The following is an 18,713-nucleotide window of genomic DNA, read 5'->3' as shown; positions in this document are numbered from 1 at the left end:
CCTGGACATCAGCTGTACTGTATAATATATTGTACAATATATTAATATATATTCTACTTTTGTATCGGTTTAGGTTTTTGTAAGACATGGAAGTTTTTTGTGTCTTTTTTTTAATAACTGTGAAATGTTTTTTGACTTAATAAAACTTTATTGACTTGAAACTTCACTGGAACTGGTAAAGATTATGTCTGGATCAGTGCAAATAAAAATACAACATACTTTTCTAGCCTTTTCTGGAAACATTCAGTGATTCAGGATGATATAATTTTTTTACAGAAGTTTCAGTATTTCTGATATTTTTCTTTCTGTGAACAAAAAAGGGTTAAATAAGCTTGAACAACAAAATACTTGTTTGTCCTTCAGTCTGCAAATTGCTGTTTGCTCATTTATTTCACGTCAAAATGTCTTTAGCCATGAACAGGATTTCCAAATTCCCCCAAATGTTTTCTTCTTTTTTTTTAAGTTGTTTTGAATCAAAGCATCAGCTCAATGAAACATATATTTGACAAAAATGTCAAATCAGTAAATTGATAGAATGAAAACAATAAATAGGAAAAAACAAAATAAGAAAATGCATTACACAAGACAATTAAGAATATTTAACAAATCCATAACTTGCCAACAAAGTCTGAAATTATGGCTGATAAGCAGAGGTGTCAAGTAACGAAGTACAAATACTTCGTTACCTTACCTAAGTAGAAGTTTGTGGTATCTAAACTTTATTGGAGTCATTATTTTTCAGATGACTTTCTACTTCAATTCCTTGCATTTATGCGCAATTATCTGTTCTTTTTAGTCCTTCCAATTAAAAAATACACATAAAAGTTTACTCCTACATCTTTCCTGCATACAAATCTGTTGCCCTCACTGATTCCTGCAGCTAAGCTTATATTTACTGACATTCTAATAAAGGTTGTTGATAACACGTTTTTGAAGTTGGACTATTTGCAACATTACAATGCTAACAGTCATATAATCCAGGCCATGAAACATCTTAATATGCATGTATGGTTCTTTAAAATATTTGCATTGCACTCAAATGTGTTCATTTTTCATCAGAATCTATGTGGCTGAAAACGTGTGGTGCTTCCCAGCTTTTTCATCATTAACATTCTGATATAACAATATAGTCATTCCAACTTTTATAAAAATGTTATTTTGGGGGAGTGCACTGTAGACTCCGGTGTCACAGTTTTAGGGTTAATTTTTAATGGTATTTTTCACACTTGCATTACTTTTACTTTTATACTTTAAGTATTTTTTTTAAAATCAGTACTTTTACACTTTTACTTAAGTAAAGAAAATTGATTAGGTACTTTGACTTCAACAGAAGTCTTTTTAAACCTGAGTATCTATACTTCTACCTGAGTAATGACTGAATACTTTTGACACCACTGCTGATAAGTTGTTGACAGCTGTCAGAAATCAAATATCTGGGCCTATGTAGGCACTAAAGGATTCAGTCGTTGGTTTAACAGGCTAAAAGTTTGCTTTGTCTGAGGGGTCATATTATCTGCAAAATGGAAGAGAGAAAATGGGATTGATTCAAGGAGGTAACCATCTACACTATTTTCTAAGTCATTATCCATATGTTGTTTCTATACCCTTTTTAAAATAATCAGTGCAAATGCTTAATTTTTTCAATGTTGAGGCCAAGGGATGTTGTGTTGTCTTGTAAAAAAATGATTTTACTATTAAAGGTATAGTTCTTTTTCATACCATGACAAGAAAAGGCCAAAAACTGCACAAATTTTGCAGAGATCATTTTGACACCTTAGGTCATGGTCAATTGCCTCAGTTCCCATCATTCCAGATCCAAACACGACTTTACCACCACCTTACTCATATGAACGTTTTGTTGGAATAAGGTGAACATCCATATACAGCAGATGCTATGTTTCTGTCAGCAATTTTACTACGGTGGCTCTTAATGGACAAACAACTCTGTGTGTTACATAGAACCCTCTAAACTTAAAACTACTGTACCAGCTTTGGTTGACAGGGACAAAAGCACCGTTTTGAATAAGTAACACCTTAAAAGGCACAAAAAAGATGATAGTACAGTACAAAACAAGAGTTTGGACACAAATCTTCCATTAAGTCCAGTGGGAAAGTGTGTCCATTCTTCTGACTGGTATTGTGTGTGTGTGTGTGTGTACATATATGTGTATATATATATATATATATATATATATATATATATATATATATATATATATATATATATATATATATATATATATATATATATATATTTTAAGCCTATATTTTTTTAATGCTTTATTTAAATTGACTTTCATTGAACAGACAAAGAATGAATAACAAAATCAACCAATTACTTCAGTACATAACCATAGTTAAAGATAAATCAAATTATTACCAATAAATAAATAAATAAATAAATAAAAACAAAATAAAATCTCTGACAGACTACAAATAATGTATAGTATTAAGAATCAATAATTTTGTGACAGTTGATTGGTTCAGAACCTCTGATTGAACATACTGTACATAATTTTCAAGTAATTACTTGCAGGTGTGTCATTACTGTGGCTAAAGTCACTGGATCCACTGGCATATGAAAAAATATTTAGGTGTAAAGACAACTTTATCAAATTAAAACCAATAAAGTTTGCAGCATTGTCATGTTATTGAGATGGTCGTGAAAAAATATTGGATCGACCGGCTAGATTTACTGATTTACATTAAAACCGTAGCAAGTCTACACCTCATTAGGAAATTAAGAAGTTAAAAAAAAAAAATCTTTTTTGATTCAGTAGTGTGTAGTTCATTTGTGATTTTTATTTTTATTTTTTTTTAACATTTATAAATGAACAAAGTAATTGTGTTGTCTATAGAACTTTCCACCATGTTTTTGGGTCTCCCCTCTCCCCGTAGCTTCCCAGCAGCAGGTGTGTGTTAGGACCGGCCCAGGTGGCAGGCAGGAGTGCTCTGGTGCCCTCAGAGGGACAGACACACACAGGCCATGGCATTTTCCATGTGCTTTCCGTGGCTGGGGGGCGAGTTTGCGCCACACAAGTAGAGAGAGCAGCTATTTTGAAAGTGACCCCTCATTCAGGCAGCGACTCTGCAGCTGTCAGGAACCATGACTGAAGATGACGGATTCTGTTGTCGTGGAGGGATATGCCAGACTCAGAGACGGAAAAAAGGTGCTTACTTTATCTTTATTCGCAGACGCAAACGTCTGAGGTGCTTCCACGCTTAAAAACAAAAACTCACCTGTACTTATAAAAGTTTCTTGTTTTGTGTCACAGTGGAAAAGTAGGTGGCTCGTACTTCGCAAGCCGTCGCCTGTAGCAGGTAAGAAATCACCGACATTTAGAGGTCGGTTTTAGTTTGTTTTCTCACTAAGATAGTTATCCAAATGAGAAGAAGCCAGTGCGCACTGTTGCGCCACATTGTTTGGGATGATGAGGAGTTATTTACTGTAGACGAGTGTCACGTGCCAGTGCGTGTTTTTCACGTCGCGTGAAACTTGAATCTTGAAAAAGGGCCTGGTTTATGTCTGGAAATTTTTGTCATTTGTTGAGCAGAGAAAAACAATATTTCAGGGAAAAAAACTTAATGTTTAGTAAGTTAGTATAATATGGATGTATTGACAGTGAAGCTTTGCAGCTTGGAAAGGGCAAAAAGTTCAGAAAATTGAAAGTTTTAAGGTTCCTTCTGTAATTTAGCTGATATGAAAGTTCTTTAATACTCATGTGGGCTATTTTTTTCTTGTTAAGCTCCACATTTGGGACTAGTTTTTCCACTATTTTCATTTTAACAAGATTCCCCCCCCACACACATTCACAACCTTGAATTTCTGCTACACAGTTGAGTTAAGGTTGTATGTTTGGACTTTTATACATCATTTTATCTGTTTAACTGACCTGTATCTCATCTCATGTCAGAGTTAATCGGGTGAAGACTTGTAGTCTGAGCGATGCTGCCTTTTTAGAAGTTTTGTGAGGGGGAACTGTTTTTCATATTTTAACTGCGAAGATTTAACTTTGCAAAAACTTTTATTTCAAGGTGGCTTTTACTTTTTTGACTATCAGTTTTTTGTTTTTAATTTTATGAAGAAAAAACACGACTGAGAATGATATTTCATCATATCTCACTGTGCAGCCGTGCGTCTTCAAAGTTTCTTTAGGTATGCAGTGCTGGATGGCTTAACATACCCCACAGGTTGAACTGAGGTTGAGTCCTGCTCCTCCTCAGATCTTTTATGTCAGTGTTGTCACAGCTGTCCACACTTATGGCTCAGCTATGTGTGTTAAGATGTGTGTGTGTGTGTGTGTGTGTGTAAAAAGGAGAGAGATGCGTGCACATGCTTGGTGTTGTTTTGTCAGTTGACACTGATTGTTTGAAAGGCGTCAGCCACCCTAGAGGACACTGCGCAGCAGCTACTGTGGGCCAAAAGGCATCTTCACTGTAACCTTCTGGAAAGAATTATAGGTTTCAAGCGTTACCAGTAGTTTCTTGAAGATGTATAAACAAATGCACGCTTTGAAGGTTAACTGCAGTTTTGATTAAAACTTGCCCTCAGATACAAGATACATTTTTTTTCTTATGCGGTGCCTGATACTCGCTGTTTTTATCTTCCAGATTGCCTCGTGCTGCTGGTTTTTAGAGACAAATCCGAGAAGGTTCAGGGCAACAAGGAAAGGGCGAGTGTCACCTTGGAGGAGATCTGCGGCCTGGAGGCTGGACAGTGGTATGAAGGTGTGGCCTTTACCCTCGCCATCCTCTGCTTGAATCAGAGTGCTCTGCTGGGCTTTGACAGCAGGGAGGCCCTGCAAGCGTGGGACATCAGACTACGATACAGCCTTGGGGAGGGTGAGGACACGTTTCACTTCTTGTGATTTTTCTCTGACGGATACACAAGAATTTTTAATCTAATTTTACAGCTATTAAATCTGGCAAGAATCAGATTAGTTCAGGCTTTGAGTGCTTTGTGCATACAGGTTTACGTTTTTCTGTTAACCTTGAAACAGGGGAAACACTACAAACAGGAATTGATGAGTTTATGACGTAACTCAGTTTCAAATCTGGGTTTTCAGACTCATGAAGGTCCACTATTGAAGTCAGTAGGTCTTATTGAATTAATAGATTCTTTAAGTTGTTCTTCATACGTTTCTTAAGAAGACTCAGCTCCTGATTCATGAACGTGTCTGTTCACTGCAACATTATTTGTATCGGTCCTCTGAGTTATAAATAATCCCACAACATTTAAAAAAAAAAAAATTCAACAAGCTTCATTTACAAATTGTTCATTGCTCCAGAACTTAGACAGCAAGCCTGCTGTCTGGTCCCATGAGTGCATTAGAACACACATCCTTGTGGTGACTGAAGGGAGAAGTGCTCTAACAAGACTACTCAGTTTGCTCCGCCAAGGGCCGCATTCCTGCAGGTTTCACATGTTGTTCTGCTCCAACACACCTGACTGAAATTAAATGGATTTAACAGCCTATGAAGTTCTAAACTCCCTTTTATTTAGATTAGGTGAGTTGAAGCAGTGACATGTTGAAAACCTGCAGACCTGCAGCTCTCATTGGACTGAATTGGGAAGTCTTGTCATCCAGTTAAAATCCAGTCCTTGGGGTCTACTATCCTGCAACTTTTAAATGCCTCTCTTCTCCAAAAACCTGAATCAAATGCTGAATTACGTCATCTACATGCCATTCAACTCTGCAGAGGCTTGGTAACAAGTCATTCATTTGATTCTGGTGTGTTGGCGAAGGGTTGCATCTAAGCATCAGAAAGGAACATCTCGAGGACCAGACTTGGGCAGCCCTGGGCTAAACCATACTTTATATGGTTTATAAAGCACATTGCCATCTGCAGTGTCCAAACACATTCAGCATCCTCTTAAGATGCGGTGAGCTTTGTTGAGCAAGCGCCTGCGTTGGGTGAAATAAAACCTCCTGGTGAGGCTGAAGGTTGGTTTGTGGTGTTATTAACCAAGGGGTCAGGGCATGTCCTTGATTTCCCATTAGAATGAATCATTATAATAATTAAAAAAAAAAAACACAGTTCTTGAATAAATTAAATGACTAAAAAGTGGTTTATATTTCCCCTGAGGAAAATTATAATGCTAGGACATGATTTGAAGTTGAACAAACTCAATTACAGAAGACAACAAATGCTGTTTTTGTTCAGACATGAGTGCACTGAAATGTGTGTAGCGCTACCTCTGAGTTATGGCAGTGAAGATATTTGTGAATGTCACAATCTTTATTGAAAGTTGGTAAATGAAAATGAGAAAAACTGTGCTCAAAAGACCTGTTGGTGAATGAGGCCCATTGCTTGTGCAACGTTCAGCATAATTTCTAATGCCTTATTATTCCGCATAAAAGTCTTTAAATTAGATGAATTACCTCGCTGGCTTTTTATATTCTAAGATGATAAAGTTCAAACTTCCCATGTTTGTTTGCATCTTTGAGTTTCAAGCATGTCTGACACAGCTGAGACTAACTAATGTGAACTGTGTGGATCTATTATATAAGCTGCATGAGCGATGAGCAAATAGGAGCTATTAATAGTGTTGGACTGTTCCGCACTTTGCTGCTGAATTGTAAAGATGTAACTAATGACAGCGTAAGGGGACCTGATAGTTTGGTAGACTCCAGAGACAAAATTGTGTTTCAGCTCTTCATTCCAGTTTGACATTTGTATTTTAAAGTGTACATGTTGCTCAGTGTTGTGTGTGTGGCCTGCAGCTTTAATGCCACAGAGTGGAGCACATCCAAGGCTGCAGAAATGTCACCTGCCAGCCCTCTGGGCTTGGAGCCACACCATGCATTGTGCTTTTGTTGTCTTGCGTGATGCCATATGAATCTCTTTTAACCTGAGCGATGATGCGACGCAGCTTGCCAACATTTCCCCATCATCGCCTCCATTAATCTCACCTGTTTGTTCAGAGGAGCGAAATTTTTTTTGGTTTCGTGCAACGGGGATAAAATCCACACCTGCCTTATGTGAAGATGCACAAGTTTGCAGGCAGAAACTCAAACTTGGTACTCATACTTAATCGTAGTATTACATCCACATTTGGCAGCTCCACACAGATGTTTGTGACATGCTTGTCATTAATTGCGTTTGGCTTTAGATGTGAACCCGCTCAGAAAATGTGCTTGTTGGTTTCATTCTGTGCGCATCTGTGTCTGCTTTTTATTTGTGAATTAAATCTTCTCCATACTGAAGTAATCACTGTGCATGGATGCTGTGTTCTCTGTTCCCTGTAAAGCATTTCTCTCACTGTTTGCAGCCTTGACCATTACTTTAGCTCCATTTATATTGAATTTTTGTTTTACATATTCTTTGTACTTTATTGCTCCAGTAGTTCTGGGACAGTTGTCGGGTTGTGTGAAAAGTTTTACCTTTGTTTTTTTTTGTCTTTGCTAAAGTTAAAATGTCTCTGCTTGTGCAGTTCACAGGTTCAGTGTTGGAGTCTTACCAGGGACCAAACTGGAGTGTGGACCTGCAACTCTTCATCTGTGCAACAACCTGCTGGCCCTCGCTCGGGACGTCCCTCCTGTTATTATTGGACACTGGAACCTGCCGGACCTGCGCAGATATGGACCTGTCCCACATGGATTTGTGTTTGAGGGAGGAACAAGATGTGGATACTGTAAGCTACTCATGATATGGCTATGCTGCATAGTGATCAGTTGAGGTGAAGTGGCCATTAGAACAGCATTATATCTACAGAAAAGCTGATTATTAGACTACACAGTTGCTACAGGGAAATACTTTTTGTCTGGTTGTTTTGCAAAGCTGTTCAGATCAGTCAGTGCTCTGTGAAATGGGAGGAATTGAAAACAGTGTGAGCAACGATGTTCAGACAGTGAAGTAGTGGGAATGCTGAGATGATAAAATATCGGCGCCAACTGGCTGTTTGTCGTCTGTAAGACTGGGATGATTTATCTATTTATTTATTTATTAATATATTTATCGGAGGATAAACGATCATTAGATGAGCCACATTTTCTACATTTCAAATTGACATTTATTCATTTGGCAGCTACTTCTATCCAGATCAGCTTGCACGCTTCGGTTCAGAGAAATCCAGTATAAACTGGTTTAAAATCACTTTGCTTCTGCTTAAATGACAGAGATGTTCGGGTTGTTTGTTTAAAAAAAAAAAGAAAAGCCTTAAAGAATTTTTTGATATGGTAGAGAGGACGATGGATGGATCCTAATAGCTTGTTTCACCAACATGAAGCCATTAATAGGAAGTCTGGACTGAGACAAGCAGCAAGATGGTTGTTTAGCTCTGCACACTAAACAAGTGAATTAAACTTCACAGTTTCATTAAAAACAACTAATAATATAATATACAATATATAAAATTATATATATAATTACAATCCCAGTTGTGAGGGAACTTCTTCATTGTTAAATCACCACTCCCTTTTAACACTAACATGTATAAAGGTTAGGCTTTTTGCATTTGACCAATATGTGTGATCTTATCTTTCATATTATTACATTAAGAGTACGTGGTACATTTATTTGAATCAGATTGGGTTCATGAGTCATACTTAAAGCAGTTGGCAAAGAAAAAAAACAAAAAACAAAAACTTTTTATTTGAGTGTTCTGCTTTTGTTTTAAATATGTCGTGTGTACAAAATGCAATAGTATTAATTATATTTTGTGATAGAAATACAAACTGCATAAAAAAAGGTTTTGGTCCAACAACCCAGAGGTAATTGGCTCTATTCCTTTAGTTCCTTCTTTTAAAAACTCCTCATGCACTTAAGTAGTAATTCAAGGTTTGATCAATATGATACTACCTGTATACAATCTTATATGGGAAAATGTTGGGACAGAATGAGCAAAGCTAGTTTAAAAACTCTCACGTTTCATGTTTTTGCTCATTAGTTTGTATTTATCTAGATCCATTTTTGCAAAGAAGGCCTGCAAGACGTTCCCAAAATGTTGGGACAGGGCCTGAAATCCAGGCTTAACAGAAGAAAGAAAAGACATTATTTTAAACAAGTGGCGTCAGCATGTGATTATGATCATTATTTGGAACATAAATAACATTCATGAAAAGTTGAGTCTTTAAGGTACAAAGATGAGAAAAAAAAACTAACAAATTAAAATGCATTTGCATATTTCTCTCTTTGTAGGGCACAATATCAGTAAACCATACAAAGATTCTGGATGACACATGATCGGTAACTTCTATGATCACATGCCAAAGAGATTACGGTAAAAAAATCATGATAAAAAAATGACCGTTTGGAGCTACATGAATAAATTCAGATTTATTTATTTATTTATTTTTTTGCAAAAAAAAAAAAAAAAAAAGGTTTAAATATATATTAAACTTAAATGATAGACTCATGATGTGTAGCTGTGAATTGTAGTAATGATAATAATTATAGTTGTTATAGTTAATGATAGTAGTTAATAATGGGAGCTGTGCTTTGACCTGCCCGCAGTCCTTGATTTTCCTCGATGCCATGGTTTTTTCGAACCTCCCCATCTCTTTTAGATTTGTGTGGAGCCAGAAATTAATGTAATCGCTACAAATGAATATGATTTATTGAACACAACAAGGACTTTGCAGCCATTTTAAAAGTGTTTCAAATGTAGCGGAGCTTTACAGGGGTGGTTGCTTTGATGCCAATCTTTGTGACGCTCCCACTCAGAACTTGCTTCTTGGAACATCAGTGTCAGTGTGAGGATGAGTGTATTGAACTCAGATGCTTATTTCCTTGTACATCTGGTCTCCCTTGGGCGGACACATTAGGAAAGATGCTCAATGGAGGTTTGTGAAACAAAATAAAGCCTTCAGATATCCTCTGCTGTTGCCAGAAGGTTTAGCATCTGCAAGCGCAGATGTCGTCTTTTGGGACTGTTCAATAGCATTTCTGATGCTGACTTATTTTTTTCATTGGGCAGGAATTGGTCTCTGACTTGGATCATTTGCAGCTGTTTTGTTTATTTATTTTTTTTGTATAATTATACTAAAATATAATTTTCTTTTTACCTCATTAGTCTCCATTTTAGAGTTTGGAAGTGTTTGCCTCCCTACTATGGGATTAAATGAAATTTTCTTACACTCATTTGTTGATTCTTCAGAGCAGGACTTGCAGAAATCTATGGTTAATATGCATGAAGCTGTGTTTGTGCCTGCTGTAATGTTGCATTTCATTCTGTTATTTCATAGCACAAAGCATTAAATACGTCAGCATGATGCTGATGCTGGCACAAAAACGTTTCTAGCTCAAGCACGACTCCCATTCAGAAAGCTTGGAGTTTTCATCCAGAAATGCCAAAAAAAAAAAATTTTCTGCAGGTAATATTCAGTTTTTCGGTCATTCAGGATGCTCTGTAAAGGGCTCCTGTCTTAAGTTTTCTATTTGTAGGCAAATGGAAAGCTTTGATGTGACTGTTGATGGACAGCTGTGATCAGAGCTAAAGCATTGGAGGGTATTATAGCAGATTTATTACATTTCCATCAAGATGATATGGATTTATTCTTCAGCTGTCCACATACCTTTTTCCATTATACCATAAGCTCAAGCAAGTCCACATATTAGTCACAAGACTGAAACTGTAGATCACTGTTGGTGATTTTAATGAAAGACTGACCTGTTTACTTGGTATCAGTAGTTTGCAATACTATCTGACTCTCCAGATAAGGAATGTCCAAAGTAGTTCCTCATGCGCTGTCCTGCAAGTTTTAAATTTTTTCCTACTTCAACACATCTGATTCAAATGAAATGGATCCAGCAACCAGTGAAGCTCTGGACAATGACAAGTCATCTGTGTTGGAAAAACATGCAGGATTGCAGCCCTCGAGAACTGAAGCTGGACACCCCTTCAGTTGATGAAGCATTAGGAAACAATGATGATGTAGTGAATGTATCTGTATACTTTTAAGAAATGCATGTTATATGGGGTCATTTTACTACTAATAGTGGTGTGTATCACTGTGACCTAATAGATAATAAGCCATCAAAGTAAGGTTGTATTTAAGCACCTGAATGAGTGGGGGGGTTGAGGTGAATGCTAGAGATTTCCCAGCGTTAAAGTCACATCGCGACCCATCTGGAAATATGACGCCTACGAATGCAGTGAGGTTAAACCTGCGGTCATACATCTGACACAATATGAAAAAGGTCAGGCATCACTTTTCCTTTCACACAAAAAACAACACAAGATAAAAAAGAAAAAAAAAAAGTGTGCTGGTATGTTAAAGTCCACCGTGTTGAAGGGTGTGCATTACTGCGACTCGTAGTCTCTTAGTACAGTTTATCCAGAGCAGAGGGGAGGAGAGGTGTAACTTTTTTGGCAACACAGTAAGCTGTTGTCCTCCTCGATAGCTGCTCCTCAGTGGTCTTTCAGAGGGAAATATGAGACTGGTTGCCAAGATGTCTGAGGGCTCTGTTGAAGATTTACTGTAAGTAGTGTGTATTTCACTTAGTGCTCAAATGACAGATGGAGGAGGAGGCTGAATGACACAACAGATTGCTCAGCTTCCTCACAGTAGCTGAGGAATCTGCTGGATATACTTTCTTACTTTAATTAGTTTTCCCTTTTTTTCAGGAAATTGTGGTCTTACAGCATTTTAGATGTGGATGAAGAGGGGAAAGATCAACACAAGGGCTTCTTTTGGATGAATAAGAGAATGTTTGATTTTGAAAACAGAATTATGATCTTAAATTGCTAAAAAAGCAAAGACAGCATTTAGATTACAATAGTGAGTTAATACTTCAAAATGTCAGATGTACAGGTTGTAATATTACAAATGCAGAGATATTTCCATATTTGTAAAAGTGTTTTGTTCTAAAACTGAGGCAAATCAAGACAGATGTTTCTGGTTCTGGTGACATTTAATCAAGTAACTGAATAATAGACAACACATTAATTAGTAATAAAACAGATCAATAGGTGAAACGTAGCCTTTTGGTTATGGACAGTATTTTTGCATTAAAATGTTTTTCTTCAAGTTTCTTTTAGTTTCAGGGTACATTTTTAGCTCAGTACAAGATGTGAATATTAAATCTTTTTGCTCTGTTGTTCGGGTTCAGCATCATCTGCACTGTATGAAACTGCAGAATGTGTTGGGCTAATGTTAAGCTGTTCAACAAATGGCTAACAGCTGGCGAATGTCCTGGAACATTAATAATAATTGTTTGAAAGGCTCTCGTGAGCACATTTAAACCCCCCCCTCTCTCTCTTCTAGTCTCCACTCTGGAGTTGAAATGTACTAATAAAGCCTTTTTTCTTTTATCTTCAACCAAGAGAACATTTTATCCACAGAATTAGTAAAAGGCCTCTTCATGGATTGAATGACACATCTTTAAATAACATGGGAAAACAGAGATCCAAGCAGTTTGCCAAAAAATAAACCTCCATAGTGTTTGGCTGTTACATTTGCCTTTGCTACCTCGGCTCCTCAGTGCCTGTGAAGATTTCAGCTAATTTACACTTCCCACTTACTGAACTTAGTTTAGTAAGTTGTGTTACTTTGCACAGATTGTGTTTTATTACTTCTTGGAACAGAGACCAGAGGTCGACTTGAGTTGTTTTTTTGTTTTATTCGACAAAAAAATTATACACCACAAGCTAACTTTGCCACCTGTTTTTTGTTTTGCCTTATGGTTGTGGTTTTTTTGGACCCTTCCTTTTGTTAGTGCATCAGATGATCTTGTGTCTGCTATCAGATGTGCTGGTGTGTATTCCTTCTAAAATAAGTTAATTCCAGTATTAGAGGCGCTTATCTGAATGAACGATCTCTTTATAATCCAGTACATCATAATCAACATCAATCAGTACAGCCATTTGAGAAGACTGTGTGGTGATGACTACTGACCAAGCGGCAACCTCTGGTGGTTAAAAGTGAAACCTATGCGGAAGTGCATAAACTGCAGTTCCCCCTTCATCCACTAGGGGCTGCAAAACAGAGCAAATCCCCATAGACTCCCATGTTAAAAAGGCCAGCTTCACAGCAGAAATAAACATGTTTACAGCCTGGTACAAAAATCCATTTTCGGTTTAATTGGTCAGATTTACCTTCATGACAACTGTGGGGGGAGTGAAATTTTTTTAGACTTGCCCATTTAAAAGTAATTTAATCTTGAAGTTTGACATATTTAGGGGCGTGTCCTTTTGAGTGACAGGTAACCGATCTCCTGCTTCAAGTAAGAAGAACGTAGAACAACCGCGGTTTTTAGCCGGTTAACAACGTGACTTAGCTTTAGCACGCTTACCTCCGTTAGCTGGTTAGCTCCTGTTATCTCAGGGTTAGCTTGGTTAGCTCTTAGCTAAAGGCAGCTCGGTGTTTGCTCGATGTCAATCATCCACCATGATGCTCACAACCCTCCTCTCAGCTCCACCTCTTTGCCCATATTTGTATTTTCCGGGTGAGACGACACGCATGCCCCTGCCAAGATGGCGATGGTAGGAACCGCCCACTGAGCTTCAATTCAGCTCTCCAGAAACCTACGGGTGAAGTCACGGAGGCTACGTCCATCTCTATATACAGTCTATGCTGCTGACCCTCTCACAACCAGGCTAAGATTGGGAATGGGATTTTACACAGGTGGTCGAAGGGACATTGGAACGCAACAACCTTTCTTAGTTTGCACATTGTAATTAACAAACAGCTGTATTGTAAGAATGAAGCAGAGAGATGTCTGGAGAGCACGACCTTTAACCTTTTTACTGTTTTATGTCTTTAATACCTTATATTGGAAGTAAAACTGTTGGTCATTAAAAACAACAACAAAAAAAACCAAAACAGCAGATGATGCTTTTTTTTAATCCCTGAGAGAAATTGATCTTATTGTTTGTGTTTTGTTACCCAGATGGAGACGCGGTTCTGTGGTTTCTGAGTGTATCTCTGGATCCTAGCCAGTCTTTAAGTTAGGCATGTGATAACTTTTTCAAAGAATGTCTGGTTTGTAGAATCAGAGTTTTAACAAAACGGAGCAGCACCGGGCATGTTGTCACAATGATCCGTGCTTCACTCATTAGATAGTTTTTTGTTTTTTTTCAAAAATAAAAGAACTCGGAGAGTACAGACTTATAGCATGCTAAGGTTTTTTTTTTTTTTGTTTTTTTTTTGTGCCAGTGACTTGGGTTTTATATTTCTGTAATAGCAAAATGATCCTTGGCTGTTTTTATATAAATTCAGCTTTTGTTATGTAAAACTCTTTTGGTTGCACTTATGCTTGAAAGTTTCTAGGTTTTATTTCTAATTTATTTAATATATAAAAAAAAAAAAATCAGCTTCATTGGGAAGTTTTCACCATTGTAATCTGCTAATGGGAGAACAGGAAGTAAGGGTAGCAAACCATGCATTTTTAGCATTGGCTTGTAAACATTTAGACTTTGTAAATGTGTTTGATCACTGATCTTAGTGTTGTATTCACTGCTGTGTCTAAGGTTCAGTCTCATTGCTTGCATCAATAGATTAAATACAGTTTTTATTTATTCCTGTGTTGATTATTATATACTGTAGAGGTGTTCCAAGTCACAGGGAAGCTGGAGATTATCCCTGCAGTAAGCAGGCGAGAAGCAGGGAACATCTCAGACAGGTTGCCAGTCCATTGCAGAATACATTTGGACACACTTGGATAGTCTTGAACCAATATGGAATATGAGTTTGGCTCTTCTGTGCTTTATGACAGTGTAATTCACATATCACTACTTTTGAACTCTTATAAGTAATAAACACTTATACATAAATGGATAGTATAATTAAGATACTTGTAATAACATCATATTTGTTTCTGCAACGGATGTTTCTTAAAAAAGTTTTATTTCCAACAGGGGCTGGCGTTTTTCTGCTTGCATCTGAAGAGAGCGAACAGATCAGTTTTCTTTTCGACTGCATTGTCAGAGGCATCTCTCCCAGCAGAGGTCCGTTTGGACTGCGGCCTGTTTTACCAGGTAAGTACCTGCAGCGATTTTATGGGGGTTAGCTTGGAAAAATAAGATTATTAATGTTTGGCAAGGGAAAGCATTGAGGTCAGATGCATTAATTATTATACATGAAAAAGGGAAAATAAATCTGTGATGCCTATATCAATGATGCAATTCAGCACTATTGAGGACACGTTCACACTGCTGCAGTTTGGTTCACTTTAAATGGACCTTGGTCCACTTCCAGGTATAGTACAATTCATTTATCCCAGTATGAACACTTTAGCACTCAGATGTGGACCAAAAAAACAGACTTTTGTCCACTTTATAGCAAAGGTCTTTTGTTTGCACACGGACTACCAGGCAACTAAACTGAAAGGGATTTTAATTTTTTGACCCATAGCCATTAGGATGACAGAACTGACTGTGAGGTTGGCTATAGTGGTGGGAGAAAATTGCAGAAACTCAGCTCTTCAACTTTGTCTTGTCTTTATTAGTTACAAAAATAAAATGCATGAGTCAGCCATGCACCAGCGAGCAGATTGGAATATTCAATGGCTGATCAATCACAACAAAAATGCTCTCTGAAGCTTCTCCTCCAGTTTTATACTGGAGGCCTCTCCTACAAGACAAACCAACATTAATTGACATTCACTTTACAATTAATACAATGCCTAGATACAAACTATACTACATACGTCAACCTGCCAGTAAAATTTAGCCAAGGCTATAAACATTCCAACATGGCTCAATATATACATATAAAAAATAGATTATTCAATAAAGATCAGTCACATTAACATGAACAGGAAACACCCCTTCAAGGTCTCTACACATGGTACATGCCATTTCACCTGCTCTGTAAAGGTATTTGGACACTCACCATTCTGGGTCACCTACTCACTAGGAGGCATGGTCTACACCATGACATATCTTCAAATAAAATCCGCACCTGACTTTTTTATTATTTTTTTTTTTTTTATGTATAACCTGATCGATTCCCACATTAACCCATAAAATCCCACATAACATGATACACACAGTTCATGGTGATAAAGAGTAAATATATCCCTAAAGATTTTTGGTGTTATTTTTATTTAACATTTTGTTAAATAGACAAAGACCTCATATTCAAATAATGGGATTTATCTGATCATTTTTTAATGTGTTGGGTCTTTATGGGTTAAGTAATTGTAAATACACCCCCATCACTTTCTTCTTTACATTACATTTATGTATTGGTTCTTATGTATTGATTTAATTTACAATAAAAAAAAAAAACAAAAAAAAACAAACTAAAGACAACAATACAGTAAATTTTATTTTAAAGTTTTTTTTAAGCAGAACTTGATTTTAAACATTTTTTTGAACATGTATAATATCACACTGAACAGCTAAACACCTCCCTATCGTCTGGTATGTTGCTACTTCGAGTTTTATTGATTGGGAGAACGCTGCATAGACCAGATGTCATCCATTGTCACTGGGTTTCGATCTTGAATCACAGAACCAGCAGCAGAACAATATCCCACTGGCTGCACTGGTTGCATGATGGTGAGAACTTTCTTGCACAAGGTGCAATACTCCTACAGGGGTTCACAATAAAGGCAACCCTGGTGTATGATCAGTAAAACATTCCTCATGTACAGAAAATAATACTAGAAGGAGAAAAAAAAAACTACCCACACTAAATATCTGCCTGCATAATATTTATTCTGTCATTTTTGCCCCATGGCAAACCGTTGTTTTATGTGACTATGTCACTTTTGAGGTGCAGTTTGTACACAAACCAAACTATAGGAAGGTGTGAAATCTTTCGGAAGTCCTTGCCCAATCAAACCGAGTCCCCGCAGACTACCCTGGTGCGAGTAGTTCAGGCAACATGTAACATTATAGTCGAGGCACAGCTCATCCTCGGTGCCACCTTCCTGGAATGCAGCCATTTTTGGCTGAATGAGCCAGAGGATTCTTCTGTGGATGGACATGCTTTGAACTGACTAAATTATGACAGACAGCTGTTTTTCATGTAATTGAGTAATCCTGTCAAGTCATTTATAATTTAGTCATGCATCCTAAGGCTCGACTTTAACATGCCGAGGTGAATGAAACGCTTCAGGTCACCTTAAACATCAATCGGGATTCATATTAATGTAAACACAGCTGCAAATTCAATTGCAGTCTATTTTAACTGGTGGAGTTACTGGTGGGTATGTTGGAAGATTGGCCGATATTTTCACATTTTTTCTTTCACTCTGGTATTTCAAAGAGTTTTCCAAGATTCCAGTTTGAGGAATGTTAATAAGAAAAGTTTTAATTAGAAATGTGAGACCAGTGCTACAAGTTAAATGCATTAAATTTTTTACTGTCATTATGTTTAACATAATAACAATGAAAGGGATACAGATATATGCACTTGAAGGGATTCATATCGCAAATCCAATTTCATAGAAGTTGTTAAACTTTGTCTTTTCTCCCTTGTTTCTGCACTAGCGTGTATTAAAAAATAAACCTCTCTTATGTAACTTAACAGGAAAATGTGAAGTGGGTGGCTGTAGAAGCTCCTGCATATTCTGGTTTTCACACATCTTGTCTAAAAGCAGGTTAAGCTCTTATTCCTATGATTGTGATGTGTAGTAGAATAAATAGCAGGGAGTTGGGTGTTTGAGAAGTGGGGGGGTTCAAAGTCACAGTTCACACAAGCAGAGCAGCCAAAGCCTCCTAATCACTCCGGGCATGTGTGTAACCTCATCCTCAGGATTCCACTGCTGCTTTCCTGATCATTCTCACTCATCCAGTGCTCAACACTTTCCTCCCCTTTTCCTTAACTTAGTCTCTCTTTTTCTTTTTAGTCATGTTTGTCTCTTCCCCGCCGCATGTAATCGCACGTCTTGTCACTTCGGTTCACTTCGCAGCTGTTGTCTGTTTCAGTCCTGCGCAGGTTTTCACTCTGACAGACCTGTCTGTCTCTGTCGGCCACCATTTGATGTCCTTTGTGTTCCTAGGCTTATTTGTCACCATGGATTGTTTTAGTATCTCCACCTCTACCTTTCACTCTTCTGCTAACTGACAAGGTTTTTTTTCTTTTACTAACCGTAGAGACCATTTTACGTTAAGTCACATAAAATTTTACAAGTTCAGTTGACATGAAAGGGGGGGAAAAAAAGCTGTCATTAACAATTTCTTAATGAAGATACAAAACTGAGATTTGACATTTAAAAATAGAGAATTTGATTGGCTATTCTGCTGTGAACTGCCAGAAACACTCTTTCAGAGCACATTAGGGGGTGTTGCATGATTAGCATGTGTGTCATAGGAGATTTATTTAGTTTAGATAGCTTATGTCATAACCAGATACCAGAAAAAAAATGTGGCGAGGACATTTTCGAAGCCTGTTTACAGCTCACTACCATCTCTGCCAGCTCCAGGAGCCATAAAATCCAAATTTGGTCAAAGAGGAAGAAGCCTGAAAGGAGCTTAGTTGGTATGTGCAAACTATAAAAATATCACTCATTCTGATTGGTGGGAATGTCTTTCAGTCAAACAAACATGGCTGAATGGGCGGGTGTTCTGCAGGCTCAGACTAATATATGTGCAAATGATGATAAATTAAATTGAGCGTTCTGATGTGTATGCTATTTTGCACGTTTGTGCAATGAGCACGTAGCAGTGACGCTTCTGGAAACACCCAAAGGCAATGAGAAGTTGAGAGTAATTATCAGTACTACGAAAAAAAATACATAAATAAAAACTGCATCCAGTAATGTCATACCAAAGTTTTATACCACATATATAAAGCCCCATTAATCAAACATTAAACATT

General features: G+C 37.3%; 1 protein-coding gene across 2 annotated transcripts in view; it reads left to right on the top strand.

Moving 5' to 3' along the window:
- Positions 1–3,083: 3,083 nt before the first annotated feature.
- The window catches only part of LOC306769375 (protein Dok-7-like), a 43,061-nt gene continuing 27,431 nt past the window's right edge, over positions 3,084–18,713 (top strand). Inside the window, exons 1-5 of one of the 2 annotated variants that reach the window (XM_079257961.1) lie at positions 3,084–3,170; positions 3,276–3,321; positions 4,612–4,728; positions 7,436–7,636; positions 14,801–14,920. In XM_079257961.1, the coding sequence (XP_079114087.1) occupies positions 3,117–3,170; positions 3,276–3,321; positions 4,612–4,728; positions 7,436–7,636; positions 14,801–14,920 (538 nt within the window). In that variant the 5' untranslated portion in view covers positions 3,084–3,116. Of the gene's footprint in view, positions 3,171–3,275; positions 3,322–4,611; positions 4,843–7,435; positions 7,637–14,800; positions 14,921–18,713 lie in introns of both variants that reach the window. The other variant, XM_079257960.1, reaches the window with a different exon arrangement.

This window comes from Telmatherina bonti (assembly GCF_933228915.1).
Source record: "Telmatherina bonti genome assembly, chromosome: 18".
NCBI lineage: Eukaryota > Metazoa > Chordata > Actinopteri > Atheriniformes > Telmatherinidae > Telmatherina > Telmatherina bonti.
Note: the sequence above shows the minus strand (reverse complement) of the source record. Positions and strands in the feature narration are given on the sequence as shown.